The following is a 27526-nucleotide window of genomic DNA, read 5'->3' as shown; positions in this document are numbered from 1 at the left end:
TCATTTAGTCGCCGGAAGTCGTTGCAAAATCTTGTGGTGCCATCAGGTTTGGGCACCAGCATGATTGGGCTGGACCACTGACTGTGGGATTCTTCGATGATCCCCAACTCCAGCATTTTTTTTACTTCTGCTTTTATTTCCTCCCTTTTTGCCGCTGGCACCCGATAAGGCCTCATTGTTACTCTGGCCCCAGGGTTCGTGATGATGTGGTGATATGTCTCAGTTGTTCGACCCGGTTTTGTCAAGAACACATCTTGGTTCTGGAAGATCATCTCAGACACCTCATTCTTCTGGTCTGGTGTTAAATCGGGAGACCCTCTCACCTCTTTGGAAGGCTTGTTTTCCTCAGTTAGGTCTTTTTGGACCGTTGTGCATGCCAGGGTTTCAGAAGGTTAACGTGATAAATCTGTTCTTGTTTTCTGCATCCTGGCTGCCGCACCTTATAGGTTACTTCCCCCACGGGTTCAACCACCTCAGAGGGCCCCTGCCATTGGGCCAGAAGCTTGCTTTCTGCCATGGGTACCAACACCATAACCCAATCCCCTGGTTGGAACTCTTGCACTTTTGCCTGGCGATTGTAATGGGTTCGCTGTGCCTTCTCCAAATGTTCCCGTACAATAGGAATAACACGGGCTATCCGGTCTTGCATCTGCATTACATGCTCTATTATATTTCTCCCCTCATTGGGTTCCTCTTCCCAGATCTCTTTGGCGATATCTAGTATGCCACAGGGGTGACGCCCGTATAATAACTCAAAGGGGGAAAACCCAGTTGAGGCCTGAGGTACCTCCCGGATAGCGAACATAAGGTAGGGTGTCCCAATCCTTCCCGTCCCGACTTACCACCTTCCTTATCATAGCCTTGAGGGTTCGATTAAACCTTTCTACCAACCCATCAGTCTGCGGATGGTAGACCGAAGTTCTCAGGGTATGTATATGGAGCAGTGTACAGAGGTCCTTCATTAGTTTCGACATAAATGGGGTTCCTTGGTCAGTTAATATCTCCTTCGGTAGCCCTATTCGGGCAAAGATCCCCACCAGCTCTTTGGCTATAGTTTTAGAGGCCGTGTTCCGCAGAGGGACGGCTTCTGGGTAGCGAGTAGCATAGTCCAAAACAACAAGTATATATTGGTGGTCCCGAGCCGTCTTCTCCAGGGGTCCCACTAGGTCCCTGGCTATTCGCTCGAAGGGGACCTCTATGATGGGAAGGGGTACTAAAGGTGCCCTCAAGTGGGGACGGGGACTGTGCAGCTGACACTCTGGGCAGGAGGCACAGTACCTCCGCACTTCTTCATGTACTCTGGGCCAGAAGAACCGTCGTAGGACTCGTGCCAGGGTCTTCTCTACCCCCAAATGCCCCCCCAAAAGATGACTATGAGCAAGACTTAATACAGCGTTCTGGTGTTTTTGAGGTACTAGGATATGCTGTACCTTCTGCCCCTGTACCGGTGCAACCCGGTATAAGAGATCCTTCTTCATTATGAAGTAGGGTCCTGGTCCCTGGATTTTCCCTTCCACGGGGACCCCATCTATTTCAGTCACCTCCTTCCTAATGTTGTCATACCTTGGGTCTTCTGCCTGGTCCCGTCCAAAATTTCCTCTCCCGGGGCTAATCTGCCCAAGATCTAGGGGCCAGTCTCTGTTGCCTCTACTGGTTCAGAAGCATTAGGGTGGGGGGGTCAGACTCAGGTGCGTCTCCCTCCTGCGTGGCCTCCTTTTCAGCTGCGCAGGTCCGCCTACCTACAAGAGCGACCCTCTGGCTTTTGGTCAGTATTTGGGTTCCCAAGGCCTTAGCTGCCCTTCTTTCCCTTTTTGTCTTTCTGCCCTGTCTGGGAGTGGAGAATAAATCTGCCCTGTCTGGGAGTGGAGAACAAATCTTTCAGAGAAGATTGGGGGTTGACAATCTGTGGTGGATGCCTCACCAATTTTTGGGTCCCCATCTTTCTCCAATCTCCCTACTGGGAGTAAGTTTCCAAACCCTGGGAAGTCCCTCCCTACGAGCACCGGGTATGGGAGTTTAGGGACTACACCTGCTGCTACCTCAGCAGTGTTCCCTTGGATCTCGATTTTTACTGGGATGGTGGGGTAGTAGCTAACTGTCCCATGGACACATGTTGTCCCCGTACGTTTAGCCTGTAGCAGCTGACTATGCTTCACGAGCTTCCCTGAGATAAGCGATATAGCACTCCCCAAATCAACCAGTGCCGTGGTCCCTACCCCATTTAGTTTCACTGGTCTGGTATACATATGTGGGGTTAGTGAGACCCCCACAAGGTGGATTAGGGAGCATGGATCTGCCCAGTTCCCCACGTTACACTGCATAGGCTCCTCAGCATTGGGACACTGTGCAGCTATGTGTCCCCACTCCCCGCAGGCATAACATCTGTATGGAGCCCTCTGCGTTCCCCGGTCTCTTGGTTTGGGCAGTCTAACATCACGATCCTCTTCTCCCTCAGTGCTCCGACTCTTTGTGGCCTCTGATGGGCCTTTGGCTTCTCTCTTTTTCCACCTGGGCCCTCCTGGTGGCCCAATCACCCAAACTTTAGGGCTTGGTGCTGCTAGTTTAACCCGGGGTGCCTCTTTCTTAACTGGTCGGGTCAGCTCCCTCGCTGCCCTTCGCCTCTCTACCAGGGCAACAACCTCGTCATAGGTGGCGGGTTCGTTCTGGCTTACCCAGGCATGAAGGTCTGGTGGTAGTCCCCTCATGCTAGTATCTCTGCTAGTATCTCTTCTGGACTCGGGGACTCTGTTTGCAACCACTTTCGTGCGAGATGGATGAGGTCATACAATTGGGACCGCGGGGTTTTGTCTTCCTGGTACCTCCAACCGTGATACTGCTGGGCACTGCTGTCGTTACCCCAGATTTGGCCAGGATCTCTGCTTTCAGCTGGGGATAGTCTGCCGCAGCCTCTTCAGGCAGATCATGGTAGGCCTTCTGGGCCTCCCCACACAGGAGTGGGGCAAGGATGCCAGACCACTGATCTCGAGGCCAGGCCTCCCATAGTGCTGTCCTCTCAAAGGCCAGAAGATATGCCTCTACATCATCCTACCGTGTCATTTTCTACAGCCAATGTCTGGCCCGTATGAGCCGCGTCCCATCATGGCCGCGATTCACCTCTCTAAGGGACTTTACCTGGTTTACCAGTTCCCGCAACATAGCTCGGTCTTGAGCAGCCTGGTCCATCAGCAGGCGATTAGTCTCTTGCTGCAGCCGCACTGCCTACTGTTGGGCGGCTGCCTGGACATGGGTAGCCTCCTGCTGGGCCGCCGTAGCTTGTATCAGTGCCCGCACTATGTCATCCATGGTGGTGAAAAAAAATAAACCCTCTCCCTTTTTTGTTGTTGTTTTTTTTGTTTTGTTTTTTTAAATTACCCTCCTTCTTCCGCTGTCCTGTGCACCCCAAGATCCCACTTCTGCCACCAATGTGACAAAGTTCCTCCTCTGTCTTGGTGGGTCCTGCGCTTATTGGCGGATTTTCTTGCCTCAGATTCACCTTGTGGGTTGGGGAACAGCCCAGAGACCTTCCCCTCTGGAAGAAACCACAGTCCAGGTCAATTGGGAGGTTTGGGGAGAACCCGGGCCTGCCCTCTACTCTGGATTCCAGCCCAGGGCCCTGTGGACTGCAGCTGTCTATAGTGCCTCCTGTAACAGCTGCATGACAGCTACAACTCCCTGGGCTACTTCCCCATGGCCTCCTCCAAATACCTTCCTTATTCTCACCACAGGACCTTCCTCCTGGTGTCTGATAACACTTGTGCTCTTCAGTCCTCCAGCAGCATACCCTCTCACTCTCAGCTCCTTGCGCCTCTTGCTCCCAGCTCCTCACACTCTCGCACAACAAACTGAAGTGAGCTCCTTTTAAAACCCAGGTGCCCTGATTAGCCTGCCTTAATTGATTCTAGCAGCTTCTTCTTATTTGGCTCCTGGTGTCCTAATTAGCCTGCCTGCCTTAACTGGTTCTAGCAGGTTCCTGATTACTCTAGTGCAGCCCCTTCTCTGGTCACTCAGGGAACAGAAAACTACTCATCCAGTGACCAGTATATTTGCCCTCTACCAGCCTCCTGTACCCCACAGGTCTGGGTCTGTCACAGTAGTTAGTCATATCTGCTGATTTCAATGACAAAAATAAAGGATTTACTGCTTTTTTCTCTTCTAAACCCTACATCATGAAAACAGCTAAGAGAGAAGGAGTAGGATTCAATTTCTCCTTATGCATCATCAGAACAGAATTGTTTACCATGTTCCAGTTACCCCTCTGCAGCTTACAGAAGCTTGTATATGCAAGAAGGAAAGAACTCAGCTTTGCTGTCAGAGCCCAGACAGGAATGGCAGGGCTAGCAGTTTGATGGACCCGCCCCCCCAATAATGTTACTTGTAAATGGAGCACATTTATTATAGAAATCATTGAGACACAAACATGGAACCCCACAAAGCCATTTTTACAAAGTCACCTTTAAGAATAGAATTATAATTCAGTGACATGAACCAAATGCATCCGAAGAAGTGGGCTGTAGCCCACGAAAGCTTATGCTCTAATAAATTTGTTAGTCTCTAAGGTGCCACAAGTACTCCTGTTCTTTTTGCGGATACAGACTAACACGGCTGCTACTCTGACACCTAAGAGCAAGTGGTTATTCATGAAGGGTGTTTTTTTTTTATTTTTATCTGCGGTCATAAGTTGCTCATTCTTGTTGTAGAATGTTAAGTAAAACTACTGGATGCAGGTTTACTGTTTCATTTTCAGCAGATGGAACAGACTGCTGCCATTGAGCTGGGTGATGAGAGCAAACTCACCAAGATCGTAGCATTGAGACCTTTGGACAAACAGATCAGTGAACACAAGGATGTGAACAAAGCTATGATCCAGCTTACCACAATAATTTTATCTCTTAAAACTGAGGCACTGGATATTTTGAAGAGCTTTGCTAAATTCTCCAGCATCTGGAATCAGGTTAAATAGCTATATTAATATATCTCACTTTATTGCAAAACGTGCTACTTTTTACTGGGTAAAATGATCTGCTTTTGGTTATATTAATAAATTGTGTTTCCTGTAAACAGTGAATGATTTTGACTGTCTCATGTTTTTTCACCCTCAAACATTTTCTAGGAGCAATAGGTTTATTTTTTGTACATGTTTGCTATATCTTAAGATTTTACAGTATAATAGTTGATATCTCAGCCCTAATACTTCCCTTTCTTTCTTACTGACCACATAAATGACCACAATTCACTGATGAACTATGTCAGAAGAACAAGGTGGTGAGGTAATATTTTTTACTGGTCAGAAGAAGACAGAAAAAAAAATGTTGGTAGCACAAAATCCACTCTGAATCTTTCTGACAACAGCAGAAGGACTTGCTACAGGAATGTGCCTCAGCTGTATAGGAAGCGAAAAGAACCATCTTCTCCTCCACCATTGCCTCTGGGAAATCAGAGCCTGCAGAGATGTTCCAAAGAGTGAACTGGCTAATCCTCCCTGAGGCCTCAGACACAAGCACCAGCTGCTGCAAGGAGCTTTCCTCCAACTTCACAGAAAGGATAAACTGCATACAGGAAAAACAACCCAGGACTGAAGATTTTAAAACAGAACAGAGTCCAGGATGGTGGATGGGTTTTTGCTCTGAGTTTGGCCCCATCACATACTTGTGGAACTCTGAGGACTGGCTTGGCAAGTAATAACTTGTGACATAGATCCAGGAAGCTCCTGATTAGTGAAAGCCAGTGCAGAGAAACATCTGTTATAAGTGCCTCCTTTAGTGAGGACAGCTCCTTCACGCTAAAGAATGAGAGAGTCTGTCTGATCCTTGCACATGATGAATGCCATCTCTCTAACTACTGGCTGCTTCCAATCTCCCCTCCTAAGCAAAATCATAGAGTACACTGTGACAACCAAGCTCCAACAGTCTATGGCATCTGCTGACTTTCTGGATCCTTCACAATCAGTCAGACTTCAGACCAGGGATTGCCATTGAGACAACTCTAAAAGCCCCTATGGGGAGCTACTTCATGGCCATAAATAGGGGCCGAACCTCAGTGATTACCTAACCTTTCCTCAGCCTTTGACAGAGTTGGCCTCTGTTGCTGCTGCTGCACTTACAAGACTTGCGAGATTAAATGATATAGCACTGTAATGGTTTCAAACAAACAAATGGTTTCTCCAGGAATATCTCAAGAGTTGTGAATGGCGGCTGCTCTTCATCTACAAGAGCACTTATGTATATAGTTCTGCAGGAATCAGTGCTGTCCTTCTTCCTCTTCAGTGTCTCTGTGAGACCATTTGTGGAAATTGTGTGTTGCCACGGTCTCCATAACTAACAACACACAGGTGATACTCTGCTTTCTCTCTTCTCAGGAGATGCAAAAAGTGTAATCACAAAAGACCTCCCAATGCCAGCTACAGATTAGAAGCTGGATGAAGATCAGATAGTTCAAAATGAGCCTATACAAGACCAAAAATATATCTGGGTATGAGGGTGGAGGTGAAAGTGCAACTCCAACTTGTCCAGAGCCCAACAGCCAGCCTCCGTAGGAGCAGAACGTCATGCCAATGCCATCATTAGTATCTCCTCCCACTAAGCTCCACTGTATGCTAAATGATCTGATACTGAATATGCCCTAGTCTTATATTAGTAGCTGTAAAGTATAGGTAAAAAACATACAGTTTCTGGGAGAAGGGACTGTTGATTCATTCAGCTACTGTTAAGTGGCTATGGAGTGTATTTTCAACTTCATGAAGATGTTCTAGGTGTTGGTGAATCTGAGTTGTTCTGCAACGAATGGGGATGGGTAGACTAAAAATTCCCACCATAGTTTTGGTAGCTTGATTTCAAACTCCATAGAAATATTTGGAGTGGTAACTGGCATCATGGTCTGTGTCAATTTCCTGCTGACAGATACAGAAAATGTGATTCAAAAGGGGAATGGGGAAAAGGAGAGAAGACAGAAAAAACAAAGCAGTTGGAATGATTTATAAAACTTAAATTAGATTTTAAGCTCTTTGAGACAGAGACCATGTCTTCATTTATGTTTGCACTGCACCTAGCCCAGTTTGGGGATAAGGAGGCTACTATAAATGTTAAACGATAATATACAATTCTCCAATTATGCAGGATCCAGAGGAAAAAGTAAAAGAATTTCTAGAGACTAACCCAGTGATGTCTGAATTCCGAACACAGATTAATTACTTTTCTGTAAGTATTGCCTAAAATTCTTCTGCTGTTCAGAGAAAAGTTATAGTGCAGTAAAGTTGATAATTTGTTTTATTCTTAGCAATTAGAAATCCAAATTAGAGAACTGCCAAGTCATTGCATATTGGAATCAGTGGATTTTGCAACTGAGTCTTTGAAAATGGCCTTAATTCAGGAATGTCATTTGAGGCAGAGATCATTTGGATTAGCTTTAAATAAAAAAGCTGCCATGGACATGGATGCAATTTACACATTCATTGACAACCTCAGCAAGCGATTAAACAGGCCAATCAATGATCTTGATGATGTGCGAGGAGCAATGGAAGCATTAAAGGAAATACGAGAGGCTGAGATTAAAATTGACATGACAATTGGACCTATAGAGGAATCTTATGCTCTGCTACATAAGTATGATCTACTGTTCAAAGATGGAAATGCAGAAAGAGTTGATGGGTTGGCATATGCTTGGAAGAATCTAAACACACAGGTACTGTAGTTTTATCACTTCTAGAGTAGGCAAAGTACAGTCATTCTTGTCAGAATTTTTTGTGCCACATGACTGGAGGAGAACCAGTTTATTTTAAACATTCACTTATTTCAAATCCTCCTGATTATTTTCACTTTTATGCATATATTTACTTATGACAGGTATTGAAGATTCAGGACTTGCTGCTTGAAGTGCAACCATCCATGAAAACAGATTTACTGAATGGTGTTAAAAAGTTCCAGATTGATGCTGTGGAATTTTACACAGACTATAATGAAAAGTGAGTGAATCATGGTGCAGTACAACATTATGTTACATTGGTAATTGTTCCAGAAGGGTACATCTAAAGTGTCTTCAGGAAACTAACAAGAGGCTGTAAGAGGCACATTACAGCTGAAAGAAATACATAGTTTCAAAAAGCACAATTTTTTCCTCAATGTGTTTTACCTTTAAAGGTCTGGGTTGGGTAAATACTATTATTGCCATAGATTCATTTCAGTGTAAGATTCAAGTTTGAAATGTCAGATGAATTAATTAGGATTGGAAAAAATAAGAATCAACCAGAACCTCAGCCCAAATCTCAAGTCAAACTCTTCTAAGGTCCTGATCCAGCAAAGCACTTAAGTATGTGTTTAATTTTAAATGTGAGAATAGTCCCTTTGAAGTCAATGGAGATTCAGACCTGCTGAAGCCCATTACCCAGTGCACTGAACCATCCAAGTTTACAGTTAGGGACAAAAATCATATACCTTCATTGTATTTACTTGATGGTTTAATTTTGTCTCTGGCACTAACTGTTGTAATCTTCTCCATTGAGGGTTGATTGCTATCAGTGTAGTGATTTTCCCTTGTTTCATGAAGAGTGAAAGTGAAAATCACATTAATTAAAATATATATTTAAAAACAAAAATCCCGGCATTGCTCAGGGACGGGGGCTTCGGGGAAGAGGTGGAGTGGGGGCGGGGTGGGAAGAGGCGGGGCGGAGCAGGGTTGCTCGCTGCTGTTGGCGCCAGGCACCCTGGACCCCTCGAAACAAAATAAAAAAATTGTTGACCTTTTTGTTCCTGTTAACTTCAGATGCTGGTAGTTAGGGCGAGTTGTGTCACCAGAAATGTAGGAAAGACCCTTAGGAAAGACCTAACATCGGATGTCAAAACAATTATATTTTTCGTCTCTCTTCTCAGATCTTTTGGGATAAATGTCAATTATCAGAAAAAAATCCCTTATGTTTAAAAAATATTTCATAGTATGTGGGCTAGGAGAGTTTTCCATTTCTTTAAACAGTACCTCTATGATGCTCTTTGGAAAACCTGCACAATTGGTATTACTTTATATGTGAATTTGACTATGTTGATTTTTGCAGAGGCCCTGGTGCGGAAGACATTCCTCCCTGGGAAGCAAGTGATAGATTACAAATCTTCCAAGCCAAGTTTGATGAACTGTGGAGGAAGTATATCACTTTTTCTGGTGGGGAAGAATTATTTGGTCTTTCTGTCACAGGTAATGATGCCGCAGTTGGAGTTCAAAACATCACAAAATGAATGTCAGGCAAATAATATTAGCCAAGCGTTTGTGTGGTTGCTGTCTGGCTGGCAGCTTTGTCCATTAAGGTTTGGGTCTTAGTTGTACAAAGGGCTAATCAGATATTGTCACTGGAATATCATCTCAACATTTGCTTTTGTAATCTGGAGGTCTAAACAAATATCTGGAGAAATTAAAAGGTTATGGATTTTAATTAACTCTATTATAGGCATTTCTAACAAATCTGTGGCCACTTAGGACCTCAATATGACAACAAAATAGACCTCAGGTACTTCTGCTTCAAAAACACGAACTAAAATCAAAAGAAAACCATAGCAGTTGCAGCAGTTTGTATCCAATACCAAACTGGCCCCCTGTTGCCCAGAGGCTGGAGGTGACCTATGTAAAGGTATTTAGGCACCTAATGATGCAAGTAGGTATCTACTAGGGTTTTCAAAAGTGCCTAGGAGCTTTTGAAATCCCACTAAGCGCCTATCTGCATCTTTAGGTGCCTAAATACCTTTACAAATCTGGCCCTGAGTGACGGCAAAGGTGACTTTAAACTACCTTTGACCACCTTCCTCAGGTGCACAAAGAGGCGTTGTGATACACCTGAAGATCTGGGTCAACATCCTCAAAGGAATCTTTTATTTGCAGTCACAGATGGTTTAGACAACCCTGTGCAGAAATGGAGTTTAACCATACCTGACATAAAGAAGACAGCTTTTTTGAGAAATGGAGCTCCGAAGGAGATGCAACATGACAAATTCGTGTTAATATAAGGGTATGTCTGCACTGCAATTAAACAAATGCAGCTGGCCTGTGTCAGCTGACTCGGGCTTAGGTTACTGGGCTGTTTAATTGCTGTGTAGATGATTGGGCATGTCTGCGTGGTCCCAGAGCATGGGCTCTGGCCTGACATCTACATAGCAACTGAACAACCCCTTAGCCCAAGCCCCGAGAACCTGAGTCAGCTGACACAGGCCAGTTCTGGGTGTTGAATTGCAGTGTAGACATACCCATAGTGACTGCACCCAGGAGAGAGTGTGCACAGCTTATTGAAGATTGGCATCTTGGATGGAGTCTGCCTACCTCTGACAGAAACCTGAGCTTCTGTCTCTGTTAACGCTTTGGTGACACTTTTAGAGTAGATTGTCTTATCAATACAGTATTAATTAATTGAAATAAAAATTAGTTGAATTGAGTGTGGGTACTAAGGTCTCTGCGGTCCCTGTGTGAGTGGGCATGGTTGAATAGGAGTACTAAGCTGTGTGAGTGTAGGCCTACGGGCTGGCAGGGTTGATGAGGGCAGGGTAATTAAAAACAACCGGGGATAGGGTTAGAAATAAGGGACAGTGAGCTCTCTGACAGGAAGGGATGGGCTACAGAAAATTACATCATGGATAGCTTCTCTGGGAGATGGGGTCCAGCAAGGCTCTGGACCAAAGAGGGGATGTTGACACCTTATCCTGGGCCCTGTAAATCCTGATAGTGATACTGGTAAATGCTTTCAGTGTCAGCTTCATTGTAGTAAAATATGTTCCTTGTCTAGAGTAAAGTGCCTTCCCCAACAAATGCTTTGGTTTAAATTAAAGTTGTGACAAAAATGCAATAAACACCTTATTTTATAAATATTAAATTTAGTGCTCGCCCTGTGAGACATCAGAAATATGTATACATACCTATCCTCTTTTTGGTGCTTCGTGGTGTGAAAGCTTTTCCATTACAAGGACAGTCCATATTTTACTATGCCACAATTCCATAGGAGGAGGGGGCCATATTTTTCTAATAATGTGCAATACAAAGTCTAGCTGCTAACAATAAATAATAAATTAATTTGTTTAAAATGTAGATCCTTTACTGGGGCATTAAGTAAGCAGGTTGAGGGATCTCTAGGAAGCTGCCATTTTGTCATAAGATGAATCTTTTAAATAATTTCCTCCCACCTTTCCCTGCAACCTTCCAACAGAGCGCCTCCCTAGTAGCAAAAATGTGATGGATCTCAACTGAAGTCCAATACCATCCAGAGGCAGCGAGTTATATGGGCCCGTGGTGCCCATGCTCCATCAATATTCATGAAGGTGGGCCCAGCTCCACCAATGTTTGGGCCCCAGGCCCCGTGCTTTGGGAGGCCCTGCGCCATGGGTCAGCAACACGGGGCACTCTCACCTCGGGAGCAGCTCCCCCCGTCCCCAGAGTCGCTGCGTGCTGCAGAGAGGCCCCAGCGCCGACCCAGCTCCCAGCCCAATGGGAGCTGCAGGGTCCGATGCCAGAGCTGTCTGGCCACGCCTCCACAGCAGGGAGGGGGAGGGAGCCACAGGCAGAGAGAGCCCCAGGAGTCTGTCACTGTCAGAGAGACACAGACACAGCTGTGGGGTTGTGGGGACAGACAGATGGAGCTGGGGGTGGGGGAAAGGAGCAGTGATGGGCACCCTGGGGCTGGCATAAAATACACAGTTCAGAGGGGGCTTCCTGAGGGGACTATAGCAGCTCCTCCCTCCTCCCCCCCCCCCCCGCAGAGCAGACCTGGGCTGTGGCTGGCTCCATCCATCACTCCCCCAGCCCCACAGAGACCCACACAACCCTCTGCCCCCCCCGAGAGACCCCCAACAACCCCTGTGCCTCTGTCACCCCTCTCCAGAGAGCTCCCCCTTTGTGCCAGACAACTCCCCTCCCCCACTGCCTCCCCTGCTCCAGAGCTTCCTACAATCTCCCCCTTTGCTTTCCTCCCCTCCCACCAGCCATTGGCCGGGAGGCTCCCAGCCTATTGACCAGCATGGCCAATGGGAGCTGCACCAGAAGCAGGGTGCCTGCTTGCGGATGCAGACCTGCCCAGCTGTGCCTCCACAGCACGGGGAGGGGGAGCCACAGGTGAGCAAGCCCCAGTCATCATCATCACAGGCACAGCAATCCTCTGGATATTTAATTTCACTGAGGAAGTAATTCAATCTTCTCTTCCTTTCCAGACAGTTTGTGGCTTTTCCTGTAAGAAAACTTACAATTTCTTTGTAAAGAAGTCCATTTATAGTTTTTTCACTTGAGAAGCATATTTTCTGGTTGTTCATGAGCTCATTTATTTTGTTCACTCGGTTTCATAGGCAATTTTAAAAGTCACTTGAATTGTACCTGGTTTCTTCCATTGGTCCATGGAAGATGTGTAGATTTTTATTTCTGTGGGCCAAACCACCCTGTGCAGAAATGTTGGAGCTAGAAAAGCTGTGCAAGGATATGGGTACCTTCAGGAAATTGTCCTCAAGTCATTCATTCTTCTTGGCATTCCATTCTATTGTTCCCTCCTAAAGTGATAGTGATCAGTGTTTCCACCCACAGGGGAGAGGCAGAAGACTGGGTCAACTCTGCAGTGACTCTGCCTCTACCCTTGTTCTCTCTCTGCTCCCTCTACCAGCCCCTTTGGTCTCCCTAGGATTACTCCTACCATTACTCCCTCTGCGTCGTCTTTCTCTGGAGCTTCTCATGAAGTAAAGTCTGTCATTACAGGTTCTTACCTCTGTAACGTATTTAATTTTGATGTATTTATTAAGTGTTAATTAATGCACTATTGGGAGTCCCCTTCAGCCCTCTGTATAAATTGATCCTCTTCTTTCCATATGTTTTGCCCATAGGGTTTTCTGCATCCCTAGGGCAGTCAGCAGTAACCCCTGTGCCTTTGCAATGGGGTGAGGGAAGGGGACTGTGGGTTCCCTATTTATATGATTTGCAAGAAGTGTTATCATTACTTAAGGTATCAAATGTGTTTAAATGATATAAGTCCTTGTAAAATCCCAAAGCAAGCTCATTTTCATTTCTCATATAATCTCATATGCAGTATACACACATTTTTCATTAATTATATGAGTTGAATTTATTATTATGATTGTTGTTATTATTAGCTGGGTTACTGGGTTTTTTTTCAGTGTCGCAAAATGTGTGCTATGTTATGGGTTGAATGATTGAATGACATAATACCCCCTACCCCCAATGTCTGTCACTAAGTCCGGTAATTTTGTCAAGTGTTCGTCGCACAACATGGTGGTGCCTACCCCTGCCTTGTGCTTCAGGGGGTCACGGGTTCCAGGGCGGCCTGGGGAGTTAGCGGGGGCCTGGCGCTGGCAGCAGTGAGTGACCTGACCCCAGCCCACTCCGCTCCACCTCGCCGGCTCCCGGCATTGCTCAGGGGCAGGGGCTTCGGGGAAGAGGTGGAGTGGGGGCGGGGTGGGAAGAGGCGGGACGGAGCAGGGTTGCTCGCTGCTGTCGGCGCCAGGCACCCTGGACCCCGCATTCTCCTGAAACGTGGGGCCCCCACAAAGCACGGGACCCGGGGTGGTTGCCCCGGTCCGTCCTATGGATGGGACGGATCCACTTGGGCACCACCAAAAATTATACAAACCTGCCTCCCATGATGCCATCTAGACAGTAATTTACAAACATTTTCATTATGAGCTACACTAATTCAAGATGTTTATCCTCTTTCCCATACAGAGACACACTCATCCAGACCCATTTCTTTGTCCTAATCCCTCACCCATCTTTTCATCTAGGTTGTTTATTATCAACATTGTTTTCAATCAAAATTGTAAAAAGAACAGGAGTACTTGTGGCACCTTAGAGACTAACAAATTTATTTGAGCATAAGCTTTCATGGCTACATCCCACTTCTTCAGATGCATAGAATGGAACATATATTGAGGAGATATATATATACACACACATACAGAGAGCATGAACAGGTGGGAGTTGTCTTACCAACTCTGAGAGGCCAATTAAGCAAGAGAGAGAAAAAAAAAAAAACCTTTTGAAGTGATAATCAAGATAGCCCAGTACAGACAGGTTGATAAGAAGTGTGAGAGTACTTACATGGGGAGATGGATTCAATGTTTGTAATGGCTCAGCCATTCCCAGTCTTTATTCAAACCTAAATTGATTATGTCTAATTTGCATATCAAATCGAGTTCAGCAGTTTCTCGTTGGAGTCTGTTTTTGAAGCTTTTCTGTTGTAAAATAGCCACCCGCAGGTCTGTCACTGAATGACCAGACAGGTTAAAGTGTTCTCCCACTGGTTTTTGAGTATTATGATTCCTGATGTCAGATTTGTGTCCATTAATTCTTTTGCGTAGAGACTGTTCGGTTTGGCCAATGTACATGGCAGAGGGGCATTGCTGGCACATGATGGCATATATCACATTGGTAGATGTGCAGGTGAACGAGCCCCTGATGGTATGGTTGATGTGATTAGGTCCTATGATGATGTCACTTGAATAGATATGTGCACAGAGTTGGCATCGGGCTTTGTTGCAAGGATAGGTTCCTGGGTCAGTGTTTTTGTTCAGTTGCTGGTGAGTATTTGCTTCAGGTTGGGGGGTTGTCTGTAAGTGAGGACAGGTCTGTCTCCCAAGATCTGTGAGACTGAGGGATCATCTTTCAGGATAGGTTGTAGATCCTTGATGATGCGCTGGAGAGGTTTTAGTTGGGGGCTGAAGGTGACGGCTAGTGGTATTCTGTTATTTTCTTTGTTGGGCCTGTCTTGTAGGAGGTGACTTCTGGGTACTCGTCTGGCTCTGTCAATCTGTTTTTTCACTTCAGCAGGTGGGTATTGTAGTTTTAAGAATGCTTGATAGAGATCTTGTAGGTGCTTGTCTCTGTCTGAGGGATTGGAGCAAATGCGGTTGTATCTTAGAGCTTGGTTGTAGACAATGGATCTTGTGGTGTGTCCTGGATGGAAGCTAGAGGCATGTAGGTAAGTATAGCGGTCAGTAGGTTTCCAGTATAGGGTGGTATTTATGTGACCATCGCTTATTAGCACAGTAGTGTCCAGGAAATGAACTGCTTGTGTGGATTGATCTAGGCTGAGGTTAATGGTGGGATGGAAATTATTGAAATCATGGTAGAATTCGTCAAGGGCTTCCTTTCCATGGGTCCAGATGATGAAGATGTCATCAATGTAGCACAAGTAGAGTAGGGGCATTAGGGGACGAGAGCTAAGGAAGCGTTGTTCTAAGCCAGCCATAAAAATGTTGGCATACTGTGGGGCCATGCAGGTACCCATAGCAGTGCTGCTGACTTGAAGGTGTATATTGTCCCCAAATGTGAAATAGTTGTGGGTGAGGACAAAGTCACAAAGTTCAGCCACCAGGTTAGCTGTGACATTATCAGGGATACTGTTCCTGATAGACTGTAGTCCATCTTTGTGTGGAATATTGGTGTAGAGGGCTTCTACATAGTGGCCAGGATGGTGTTTTCTGGAAGATCACCGATGGATTGTAGTTTCCACTGAAACCAATAAAAATTGTGTATATCTTAGAATTTAAACCATTTGTTCCAGCTTGCTCCTGGGTCAACTCCTCAAATGTTGTTAAAATTCAAGATAGAGCAACCTCATAGGTGTTCAGAAATTTGGTCACTTTTTTTTTTTTTTTTTTTTAAGCAAACTCAGAGGAGAAGGGCTCTCCAGGGAGCAAGTCAGAATCTTTAGTAAGGTTCTTTAACTATTAACCTGATTCTGAGTATAATGTACAATGAATAATGCTAAGTTTATCACTTATATATTTAGTAAAAGTCATGGACAGGTCACAAGCAATTAACAAAAATTCACAGAAGCCTGTGATCTGTCTCTGACTTGCACTAAAAATATCCCTGACAAAAGGGAGAGGCAGGTTCAGCACCCACTGCTGCTGGGGCTCCTGGGCCCCCACTGCAGTGGGATCTCTGGGATCCCGCCGCTGGCCGTGCCATGGCTGGGGAGCTGCGTGGGCAGGGCTGGCTGGGAGTTCCAGCCCTAGGGCAGAAAATCAGTGGAAGTCATGAATTCTGTGACTTCTGTGATCTCCGTAACAATCGTAGCAATGACGTATGCTTACATTTTATTGTAACTTTGCCTGAAAGAAAGAAAGAAAGAAAGAAATGGGTCCGCAAATGGCAAGTTTGACATTTCTAAATTTTAACAATATATTTAGCTAGGGATTCCCTAATCACTGCAATAATATGAGTGAAATTTTTAAAAAATGGGGTCCTTTCTAAATGCTTCTAACTTTTAACATATTTTATAGGATCATTTTAAATGTTGTTATTAAATCTGTACCTCTCTGGTAACTGGTGCAAATTTGGGAAGAAAATATTTTATAAAATTGGTAGACTAAGTCTCCACTTTAGCTGCCTTCTTCAACACGAATTTAAGTACAAAGTCATGAGTTGTCTCTCCATAATATGGTTAGGTTTATGATATAAAGAAGTGGTCATACACTGGCTGGAAACTGAGTAATTACTGTGGGCCAGATTCTGACACTCTTGCTCAATGGGGCTGTTTTTGTGACTATTTGAGGAATATTCACTACTCAGTGTGAATAATGGTGTCAAAACCTGACCCTTTATGTTTATTAAAACTTCATTTTAAAAAGGCATAGATTATATTTTTCTTAAATAGTTTGAATCTAATAGATAATCACAATTTGCTTCTTTTAAAATTTGGAACAGAATATCCAGAACTACAAAAAATAAAACGGGAGCTTACACTGCTTCAGAAACTTTATGGTCTTTACAATTCGGTGAATGCTAATATCAGTGGATACTATGAAATATTTTGGAGTGACTTGGACATTGAAAAAATTAACAGTGAACTTCTGGATTTTCAAAACAGGTAAATGATTTAGTATAAGTTGAAATGCATCAAAATTCTTCTCTGACATCTTTCATTAATTCATGAGAGCTGATCCTTCAGGGAATTTTTTCAACATGCTTATATATTTCCAACGTTGGCCTCATCTGATGTCCAAGAGACAGAAATTTCAGACAGAATGAGGTAGAAAAAATCAACACAGCTGCTGCATGAATATAAATACATTGAACGCAATAAGGTGATAAGTAACAATCAGCATGGATTTGTCAAGAACAAATCGTGTCAAACCAACCTGATAGCTTTCTTTGACAGGGTAACAAGCCTTGTGGATGGGGAGAAGTGGTAGATGTGATATATCTTGATTTTGATACTGTCTCGCATGACTTTTTCATAAACAAACTAGGGAAATACAACCTAGATGGAGCTACTATAAGGTGGGTGCATTACTGGTTGGAAAACTGTTATCTGTGGTTAATAGTTAAGTTGGAAGGGCATATTGAGTGGGGTCCTGCAGGAATCAATTCTGGGTTTGGTTTTGTTCAATATCTTCACCAATGATTTAGATAATAGCATAGAGAGTACACTTATGTTTGTGGATGATACCCAGCTGGGAGGGGTTGCAAGTGCTTTGGAGGATAGGATTAAAATTCAAATGATCTGGACAAACTGGAGAAATGGTCTGAAGTAAATAGGATGAAATTCAATAAGGACAAATGCAAAGTACTCCACTTGGGAAGGAACGATCAGTTGCACACATACAAAATGGGAAATGACTGCCTAGGAAGGAGCAGTGCGGAAAGGGAACTGGGCGCCACAATTCAGGAAAGATGTGGACAAATTGGAGAACGTCCAGAGAAGAAAAACAAAAATGATTAAAGGTCTAGAAAACATGATCTATGAGGGAAGATTGAAAAAATTGTGTTTGTTTAAGACTGAGAGGGGACATAACAGTTTTCAAGTACATAAAAGGTTGTTACGAAGAGGAGGGAGGTAAATTGTTCTCCTTAACTTTTGAGGATAGGCCAAGAAGCAATGGGCTTAAATTGCAGCAAGGGAGATTTAGGCTGGACATTAGGAAAAACTTCCTAATTGTCAGGGTGGTTAAGCACTGGAATAAATTGCTCAGGGAGGTTGTGGAATCTCCATCATTTGAGATTTTTAAGAGCAGGTTAGACAAACACCTGTCAGGGATGGTCTAGATAATACTTAGTTCTTCCATGAGTAGGAGGGACTGGACTAGATGACCTCTCAAGGCCCCTTCCAGTTCTAAGATTCTATCATTCTATAATTGGGTCCTTCAACCTAAATCTTTGAGCTTTTTAGGCAGAATTCTGTCAAGTGACTATCAATTTCTATACCCTCAGTTTTCTTATTTTCTTTTATAGGAACCAAAGCCTTCCCCCTCTGTCAAGCTTGAGTAGCCAGGCTTGGTTCATAGGGATTCTTTGTGAGGGCTCAGAGGAGAAACATTTCCCACAGTCCATGGAACACAGTAGAGCCATGAAGTGAAATCCTGACCCCACCGAAGTCAATGGAGATTTTGCCATTGACATCAGTAGGTCCAAGATTTCATTGAGGGAGTGGCCACAGCTGAATCTGTAAGTCTGCAATAACCCCTACCACTCCTCTGCAGTATGTGGAGCAATGGGTGGTGAATACAGCTACTGGCAGATCCACTGGATTTGATCCTGCTTCTCCTTTGACCCATTCCTGCCCTAACTCAAAATCCTGGTGTACAGTGATATGGGCAGAGTTGTCAAAGAACTGAGATCTAGGACAGGCAAGTGTGCAGACCCTATGTACAGGCTTCAGATATTCTGTTCTCCCATCTGTCACAGCTGGGATTATGGCCCTGTAATGGGATTGGACTCACCACAGCGGCGCCTCCTGCTGTTTGGTTAGGGAATTAGCTCTTTCAGTGGCGCGCCTTCGCTAATGGTGTCTTGCCCTCCATTATTTTTTCAGTTTCCACCATCCTCACAGTCAGACCCATGTCACTCCCAGACTGCGGCGTCCACTTCTGGACACTGCCCTCTGTCTGTCCCCGCTCCCTGGCTCTCCCCTGCTTCCAGGGGACCAGCAGCTTCTGGTTCTATCACTTGCTTAAGTAGCTCACTGCAGTCCTCAGTCTAGCCTCTTTCTCCAAGGGCACACTGCAGTCTAGTTTAGGCACGCTCATCACTGGCAAGTGGGGAGGAAAGGGGGGACCCAGGCCCGCCCACTACTCTGGGCCCCAACCCAGGGACCCTCTAGCGGCAGCCACTTATTGCCCTCCTCCAACACTCCTCTACTGCCTACTTCTCTGGGCCACTTCCCTGTAGCCCCAGAACCGTTTCTGCCCCTTTGTGTTAGGGCCCCAGTCTGGCAATGGTCAGCCTAGAGCTCTCCCAGCCTCTGCTGACCCTGCCCAGCACTGCTCTGTCTTAGGTGCTTCTCTAAGAGCCAGTTCTTCTCCCTTTGCCCTCCAGGGAGAGACTCAGCTCCTCTCTGCCCTGCAGCCTTCTTATAAGGCCCAGCCTGGCCCTGATAGGCTGCTTTCAAGCCTTCCTCTGATTGGCTGGGTTCTGTGCAGCCGCTCCAAGGGCTGCTATTAACCCTTTGCCAGCCAATGAGCGGCAGCTGCCCCATCACAGGCCCATAGTGTTTTGCTGTTCATAGGATTATAAAATGTATAGCATAACCAAATTATACACAGGGCATCTGAAAAGCTAATGAAAGTGTTGCTCAAAACAGAAGGACTTTTGTCTCAATCACCTAGTGGAAAAAAATATCATAGTCTTGTCTCTTTCTGGTCCCCTTCAGTCTTTGTCCACTCCTCTGTACCAGTCTTTTCTTAATCTCTTTACACAATAGGCCTGATCCTTCTCCCACTGAGGAGGCAGCAAGTTTAAAACAAATACAAGGAAGTTCTTCTTCATGCAGCTTACAGTCAACTTGTGGAACTCCTTACCTGGGGAGGTTGTGAAGGCTAGGACTATAACAGCGTTTAAAAGAGAATTGGATAAATTCATGGTGGTTAAGTCCATTAATGGCTATTAGCCAGGATGGGTAAGGAATGGTGTCCCTAGCCTCTGTGTGTCAGAGGGTGGAGATGGATGGCAGGAGAGAGATCACTTGATCATTACCTGTTAGGTCCATTCCCTCTGGGGCACCTGGCATTGGACACTGTCGGTAGACAGGATACTGGGCTACATGGACCTTTGGTCTGACCTGGTACAGCCATTCTTATGTATGTTATGTTATGTTATGTTGATCAAAGAAGAATCATGCCCAAGATCACTACTGTAGGTGTAAGAGCCTGTTCTTCTGCAGCACCTGTCCTCTGCTTATATCTCACTGCTTTATCAACAGTCTGGGACGGATTGTGATCTCAGTTACATCAGTGTAACTCCAGAATAATTTAACTGAAGTCACTGGTGTTATTCAGGATTTAAGTAGATACAATTCAGACTAGAATCTGGCCCTCTCGCTCATCTTAAATCTCTGAAAACATAACCTGAGGAAAGCATGTCTTTGCTCAGGCTTCCAGTGAATATGACGTCTGGGGCACTTGGCTAATTCGGGCAGGGCTGTGTCTGTACTTGCTTTGAAGTTGAGTGATGAATCTGCTTTTTTTATGTGAGTACCTTTCCCAGACCTGAAGAAGAGCTCTGTGCAAGCTCAAAAGCATGTCTCTTTCACCAGCAGAAGTTGGTCCAATAAAAGATACGACCTCACCCACCTGGTCTCTCTAATATCTTGGGCCCAACACACCTACAGCTACACTGCAAACACCTTTAATATGGAAAAGTTAAGTGATCCAGCTTTAAGTCATGCAAAGCGTGTCCAAATATCACCGTGTTTGGCACCCTGTAAAATAATGATGCAAAATCATTTGGACTGAAACTGGACTGTTTTTCTGCTCAAAAACCCGTCAGCTTGCCCTCTAACGTGAGGTCTCATTTTGCTTGGAAAAACTGATCTCTTTTGTGTATGTTTGCAAAAATAGGTCTATTTGCAAATTAATAATTAAGGCCATGATCCTGCGAAGACTTTAACACTTGCATACTTTACATGTGTGAGTAACCTCCTTGAAGTCAATGGACTATTCAAATGTATAAAGCTACAGATACATGCTAAAATCTTTGCAGGATAGGGACCTACATTTTGAGGAGGGAGGAAGAGAAACAATTTTCAAGTAGTTTTTCATTCCCTTAAATTTTTTTCATATCTAAGTCAATTTCTCAGTTCAGGGCAACTGCACCTCTATTTCCCCTCAGTGCTCCAGCTCCCAAACTGTGGCCTCTCTTGAGTGGAGACATACATCCCTCTCCCTTCTGATCAGGGTATTTCCAGGCTGGACAGTTGCCTGTCTTCACTGTGTAATTTCCAGCACAGACAGTCTGCCCAACTGCTTACTTTCTCTTTGGAGATGGATAACAGTGTAATTGCTACACACATAAGTTATCACACAGGTCTTTCAAAGCAAGGCTACTTTATTTTTAAGGTAAAAAAAATTGCAGAGAAAACATAAAAAACAATAAAAGAACCTACACGCATGTTAATAAGCTTACGAGGCATCACCCTGTCCTAAGGGTTTCTTTGTGATCATACATTTGTCAGAGCTTCATCTCAGAATGAGCCCACAGTCTTATGAAGCTTCAGTAAGCCAAGTCCTTCCAATCCCCTCCTAAGGATTGGGGTCCTCCACGGACCAGGGGTCTTATCAATTTGTGGGATCAGGAAGAAGGTAAAAGCTTTTTATCCAGAAGTCTTTTCTTTGTCTGTTGGCCTCTGGAGAATCCAGTTTGAACTAGTATATCTGCACCTCTCTAGAGGGACTGGAAAGGTTGATCACTAAGGAAGTTCATCCCCCCTCGCTGTTCCAGAGTAGCACATACACAATTTCATTTTGAATACAATGTACCGCAGAGGTGTTAACGCTAATTCAGAGAGGTTTAACTTAACCAGTAAAGCTTATCTTGATTCCATAAGGTTTTTTCAGTATATTATGGGATGTTTTCACTCTGTCGCAGTCAGGTGTTTTATTTACAATTTTTTTGTCCACAAATTGAAAGGTGAGATGATGATAACAGTTATAAAAGAAGATGAATGATGGGTATGTCAAATCTGATATTCCATTCTCTTTTTAGAATTCGTAAATTGCCTAAGGCCCTGAAGGAATGGCAAGCTTTTCACGACCTAAAAAAGAAGATTGATGATTTTGCTGAGAGTTGTCCTTTGCTTGAAATGATGGCAAACAAAGTTAGTTCAATATGGTACTTTAAAGATAAGATTAACTTGATGATCAAAATAATGTTATGTGTATAAGATGCTTTCAACCTTTCATTTTTAAAAGATCAAAGCAACTGTATGCATGGTAACATCTGATTAGGATTAGTTACAGGCAACTAAAAACAAAATACTTCACAGCTTGATTAGATGAATGGTAATTCTTTTAATGGAATGAAGATTGAGACATTTCCCAGTATTGAACTGTTTCAGTGGAAAATTGCATAATAATTTCCCCCCTAAAACTAATACTGCTTTTTAAATGTTATTGTACTCTAATGCCTGTGAACTTTTCTAGGCAATGATGCCAAGACACTGGGAAAGAATTGCACAAGTAACTGGCCATAAATTTGATGTTGTCTCTGAAAGTTTCTCTCTGAAGAACATAATGGATGCCTCATTGTTAAAATACAAGGAAGATATTGAGGTACACACACTTCTTCTGTTGGCATTTAAAGGCTAGCTTTCTATTCTGGGATTCTGCACTTTCAGAGTCCTCCATTTGTATATAGCTTAATAGTGCAAACAAATTTGACTTTGCTTGTTTGATTCCTTTGGAGAATGGAATTTGGCAGCTGGTTGTAGCTGAAATGGTTAGCTCACTGCCTTTGATCTTGGAGCAGTATAAAAGTGGTTGGATGGTATAAAGCTAACACTTCGAAAGAATTCTTTTTTCTTATTGTTTGTAAAGCTAATTTACACTCTGGTTTTAGATGCTACTTATTGTAATTTTGTTTGCCTCTAGCATCATACAGGAGTAAAAGAAATCAGTCATTATAGGCCTGATCCTGAGAGGTGCTGAGCAACCTCCACTCCCACTGAACTCTGTGAGAGTGGAGGGTGCTTGGCACTTTGCAGGATCGGGTCTTAGATTAATATATTGAGGGTGGTTTGGGAGAATATTAAAGAAGAGCAAGAAATCCACTATTTCACAGGACCAGAAGAGGCTGGCAAACAAGTAGTCTTTTGTGATGTGCACCCAGTACAAATCTATTGCCTCTGTGTTTATTGGGCCTGGTCACCCAGCAAATATGTTAGATTTACAAGACCTGATAATTTTTGCAAGAGCAGAAGGATGGCAAAAAGGAGAAAAAAAACATTGTAACTTAAATTATATTGTGAGCTTGTCAGCCAAGAGATTAGCCCTTTAAACACTGTGGACTAAATTGTCTTATTCTACCTGGAAGGTGAAAAACTAAGTCAAACACTCTGTACGGATGCTTTCTACAGGAGGCAGGATTATTTAGCCTTGTGGAAGGATCAGGGACATCACCCTGCAGTCATGGGGCTTCCTGGAATCTGTGATGATTGGTAGCACAATTTGGTGGATCTTGGGTGATCCACACTGAGTGTCTGTCCCACTCCCCTCTGACACCCTGGGCATTTTAGTGACTGTGCTGCTACTGATGCCTGCAAGGGGCAACAGAAGCTGCAGATATGAAGGTAATGTTGCTGTAAGCTGTCACAAGGTTTTCTTCTAGAAGATCTAGCAGAACAGCTCTACCCTCCTTCAGGGAGCCATGTCCTTGAGCTTCTGCCAAGCCCAAGATACACAGTTTTCACACGGAGGGGCTCATGAGGAGGCAGATTCTCCCCTCTTTCTGAGATTTACTGGTTAATTTCACATCAGTAATGCACATTCCCCCCCCCCCCCCATCCCCAGCACAGAATGGAGAGATAGTTCATGTACAGATACAAATTCTGCCTTCAGTTGCACTTCTAAAAGTCCAATGAAGTCACTGAAATGTGACTAGCTAAGTGTAACTGACAATAAAATTTGGCCCATAGAACAGGTGAAGCATATTTCAGTCTTGCAATATAGTCATTTTGATCTATTTTAATTTATTATTCTGAGCATGGTCAATTCCCTTTGAACTCTGAATTTGGCCCATGAGTTTTAATTGTTTTGATAAGTAGATATTACATTACCCTCAGTGTAATAAAACACAGTAACTTGATATTACTTAGGATATCTGCATCAGTGCTGTTAAAGAAAAGGATATTGAAGCAAAATTGAAACATGTCATCAATGAGTGGAGTACTCATGTCTTTACATTTGGCCAGTTCAAAACCAGAGGAGAATTGCTTCTGAAAGGCTCAGATACTTCCGAGAAGATAGCTCTGATGGAGGATAGTCTCATGATTTTGGGATCCCTCATGAGCAACAGGTACAAAAATTAACAAAAGAATATATTTGTATAAATATAATAAGTACCAATAAAATACCATAATCTTTTTTTTTTTACTCATGTTCATATAACAGGTACAATGCACCATTCAAGCCCACGATCCAACAGTGGGTCCAGAAATTGGCCAATACCACAGAAATAATTGAAAATTGGATTACTGTACAAAACCTCTGGATTTATCTTGAAGCTGTTTTTGTTGGTGGAGACATTGCAAAACAGCTGCCTCAGGTCTGTTGATTTACAATAGCAATATATGAAGGCACACCATAAAGGTTAGCCAAACCACAGTACCTTTTAAAAAAAAGAATTTAGTCTATACTGAAGAAGTCTAATTATACCATACTTTACTCAGGAAAAATTACCCACAGATAACTTCAGAGGGAGCTTTTCCAGAGTGAGGTCTGCAGGGTTGGACTCTTAGGGCCTGAATCAAACCTACAAGAGCAAGACACTTTAAAGTTAAGGCTGAAATGCTTACCTCAATTCACTTTGTATTATTCAGGTATTATAGCACATATTGGTGGAGAGAGAAATTCTGACTAATGCTGTGATAATGCAATCCCTTATTCTGCCTGACACTAGCCCTTATACACCTCATTTATGCATTCTATACTGTTAAGAGTTGGAATAACTTTTGCAGGGGGCTGTGCATAGGGACATTGCTAGGCCTGGGCAGCCACGTATATGTATATACGTATGTGGATCTTGCTCACTTTTCACCAGGCCGTACCATGTTATGCCTTTCTGTGATGTCAGTTGTTGAGAACCTAAGGACTGATCTCTTTCTCTGATTTTCTGGGTGAGGCAGAATCAGAGTAATAGACTTCCATTGCATGCTCCTGCTGCTGCTGGCAGGTTTACATGTGTGTCAGCCAGTCAGAATTTGGCACGTGGTACGTAGGATCACCTGCTGCTTAAAGATGTCAGAAATATGTAATTTAATAAGAACAAAAATATTCTACACTATTGCATTTATTTCAGGCCCAGGACATTATAATTAAATATCTACAGTTTCCATTTTCCATAACCCAGAACATTTTGTTCTGTGATTAGCTAAAGCCTTCTTAGTTGTTAATTAAGATTATAATAAATTGCCTCTTAGGTCCTACAGTATATTGATAGGATAACTTTCATAATGGAGGTAATAAGCGGTTTTTGCAGATGACTAAACACCACAGCAATGCTTATGAATTTGATAATTGCAGAAGCCACTTATTGTAAGTATACTGCAGGAACGTTATTCCCATTGTGCAATAAGAATAATAATTAAAAAAAAACCCCACAATAAAGCTCAGAAAAATAGTTCTTTTCTTTCCTTTTGAGGATTTGAAAATTCAGCTTCATTCACTTACAACACATTGTGGATGGGCCATGGAATTGTAGGACTGGAAGGGCCCTCGAGAGGTCATCTAGTCCCATTCCCTGCACTCATGGCAGGACTAAGAATTATCCAGATCATCCCTTGAATCTTACTCAAATAATTGTTTAACATTGGAACAGAAAGTGAATAATTGTTTTCAGGAGTGGCCTGTGTGGAAAAGCAATGATGTAAATGGAAACAGAGTCGTAGTGTCAGTAATGTTTTGTCATTTTTAGAGGAGGGTGCTCTTTGACTTTTCTGCTGAGAGATTGATTGAAGTCCTATTGTATAGCCACTTTAGCGCTGCCTAATACCAGCTGACATAAGACAAAAGGCACTGCTTCCCCATCAACCTGATGCATTTCTGTGGATCCACCAGTGTTACGAAGGCACTCTAAAAACATTCACACACTATACTCTTCAACAGACACGAGCCGCAAAGTGAATATTAAACTATTACCTTGTCTGATTATTATTATGTATTTATTATATTTATTATTGTAGAACCTAGAAGTCACAGACAAAGACCCCGTTATGCTAGGCACTGTACAAACAGACCAAAAAAGTTGGCTCCTGCCCCACAAAGCTTACAATCCTAGAATAAGACAAGAGCCAACAGATGGATACCAATGAGGAGTCCAGGGAAACAATGAGACAGTGCAGGTCAGCTTGTTAGGCTGTGGTCTCAGCACCAGCAGCCTAACTGTAGAGTTTTTTCTGGGCATCACAACAAAGGAAAGTTTTAAGGGGGAATTTGAAGGAAGATAATGAGGTAGCTTGACAGATATTTACGAGGAGTGCTCCCAAGTGTGAGGGACAGCATGGGAGAAAGCACAATGGTACTTGTTTGAAAATATAATAAGTAGACAGTGGAGGCAGGCAGCATGGGCCAATTGTTCTTGATATCCCCCAATAGAATATGCATAATGTTGACCATCCAAAGGACATACTGATTAATAGAATCAGACTCACTTACAGGATATTTTTATTTTTCAGCATTTTGGGAAGCAGCAGGAATAGCTAATGCATTTGTAATGTGTTTCAGGAAGCCAAAAGGTTTCAGAACATTGATAAATCTTGGCAGAAGATTATGCAGAGAGCTCATGAGACATCAAACATAGTACAGTGCTGTGTTGGAGATGAGACGTTGGCACAGCTACTACCACATTTGCTGGAACAACTGGAAATATGTCAGAAATCATTAACTGGGTATTTGGAAAAGAAACGATTAGTATTTCCCAGATTTTTCTTTGTATCTGATCCTGCACTTCTGGAAATCCTTGGCCAGGCATCAGATTCACACACTATTCAGGTATAAATTATGTAGCAATAACCTCCTTTATAGTCAGTATTAATAACTGAGTGGAATGGGTGATAAATGATTTCCTTTTGTTACTGAGTTGATCTAAGTTTATTTATTTGTGGAAAGATCCATTTAGCCTTCTAAACTTGCAGATTTTGATTCAGTTTAAAAATAACATTGTAGATCATTTTATGGGTCTTATTTGGCTGATCAGGTGTTTGTTTGTTCTAGGCACATTTACTGAGTCTGTTTGACAATGTTAACCGAGTGGGATTTCACGAAAAGAACTATGACCAGATTTTATTATTTGAATCTCAAGAAGGCGAACAAGTCAATATTATTGAGCCTGTTCTAGCTCAGGTAATAGAAGAATATATTATACTTTTTTCATTCAATACTTTAAAGCAAATCTGTGTTCTAAAGGGCTGGCCAACTTCCATGCAGTAGTACCACAGCATGCTTCCATTTGAGAATCTGAAGTAGAGACCCTTCTGCTGCCCATTACAGGGGCAAAGTGCTTTTGCTCCAGAGGGAGGATGGAAGGGGCTTTGTATTATTCTGTAGCAACCCTTCTAGTTGTCTCCCCTGTACCACTG

General features: G+C 43.4%; 1 protein-coding gene across 1 annotated transcript in view; it reads left to right on the top strand.

The window, feature by feature from the left end:
- Positions 1 to 27526, top strand: part of LOC128831797 (dynein axonemal heavy chain 5-like) — a 279614-nt gene that overhangs the window by 74300 nt on the left and 177788 nt on the right. The window contains exons 27-38 of the mRNA XM_054018564.1: positions 4748 to 4951; positions 7113 to 7193; positions 7273 to 7677; positions 7839 to 7957; positions 9041 to 9177; positions 16666 to 16828; positions 21940 to 22051; positions 22377 to 22505; positions 24047 to 24246; positions 24342 to 24495; positions 26673 to 26939; positions 27162 to 27290. Coding sequence (XP_053874539.1) covers positions 4748 to 4951; positions 7113 to 7193; positions 7273 to 7677; positions 7839 to 7957; positions 9041 to 9177; positions 16666 to 16828; positions 21940 to 22051; positions 22377 to 22505; positions 24047 to 24246; positions 24342 to 24495; positions 26673 to 26939; positions 27162 to 27290 — 2100 coding nt within the window. The remainder of the gene's footprint in view (positions 1 to 4747; positions 4952 to 7112; positions 7194 to 7272; positions 7678 to 7838; positions 7958 to 9040; positions 9178 to 16665; positions 16829 to 21939; positions 22052 to 22376; positions 22506 to 24046; positions 24247 to 24341; positions 24496 to 26672; positions 26940 to 27161; positions 27291 to 27526) is intronic.

This window comes from Malaclemys terrapin, chromosome 2 (assembly GCF_027887155.1).
Source record: "Malaclemys terrapin pileata isolate rMalTer1 chromosome 2, rMalTer1.hap1, whole genome shotgun sequence".
Lineage (NCBI taxonomy): Eukaryota > Metazoa > Chordata > Testudines > Emydidae > Malaclemys > Malaclemys terrapin.
This window is presented reverse-complemented; position numbering and strand designations above follow the sequence as displayed.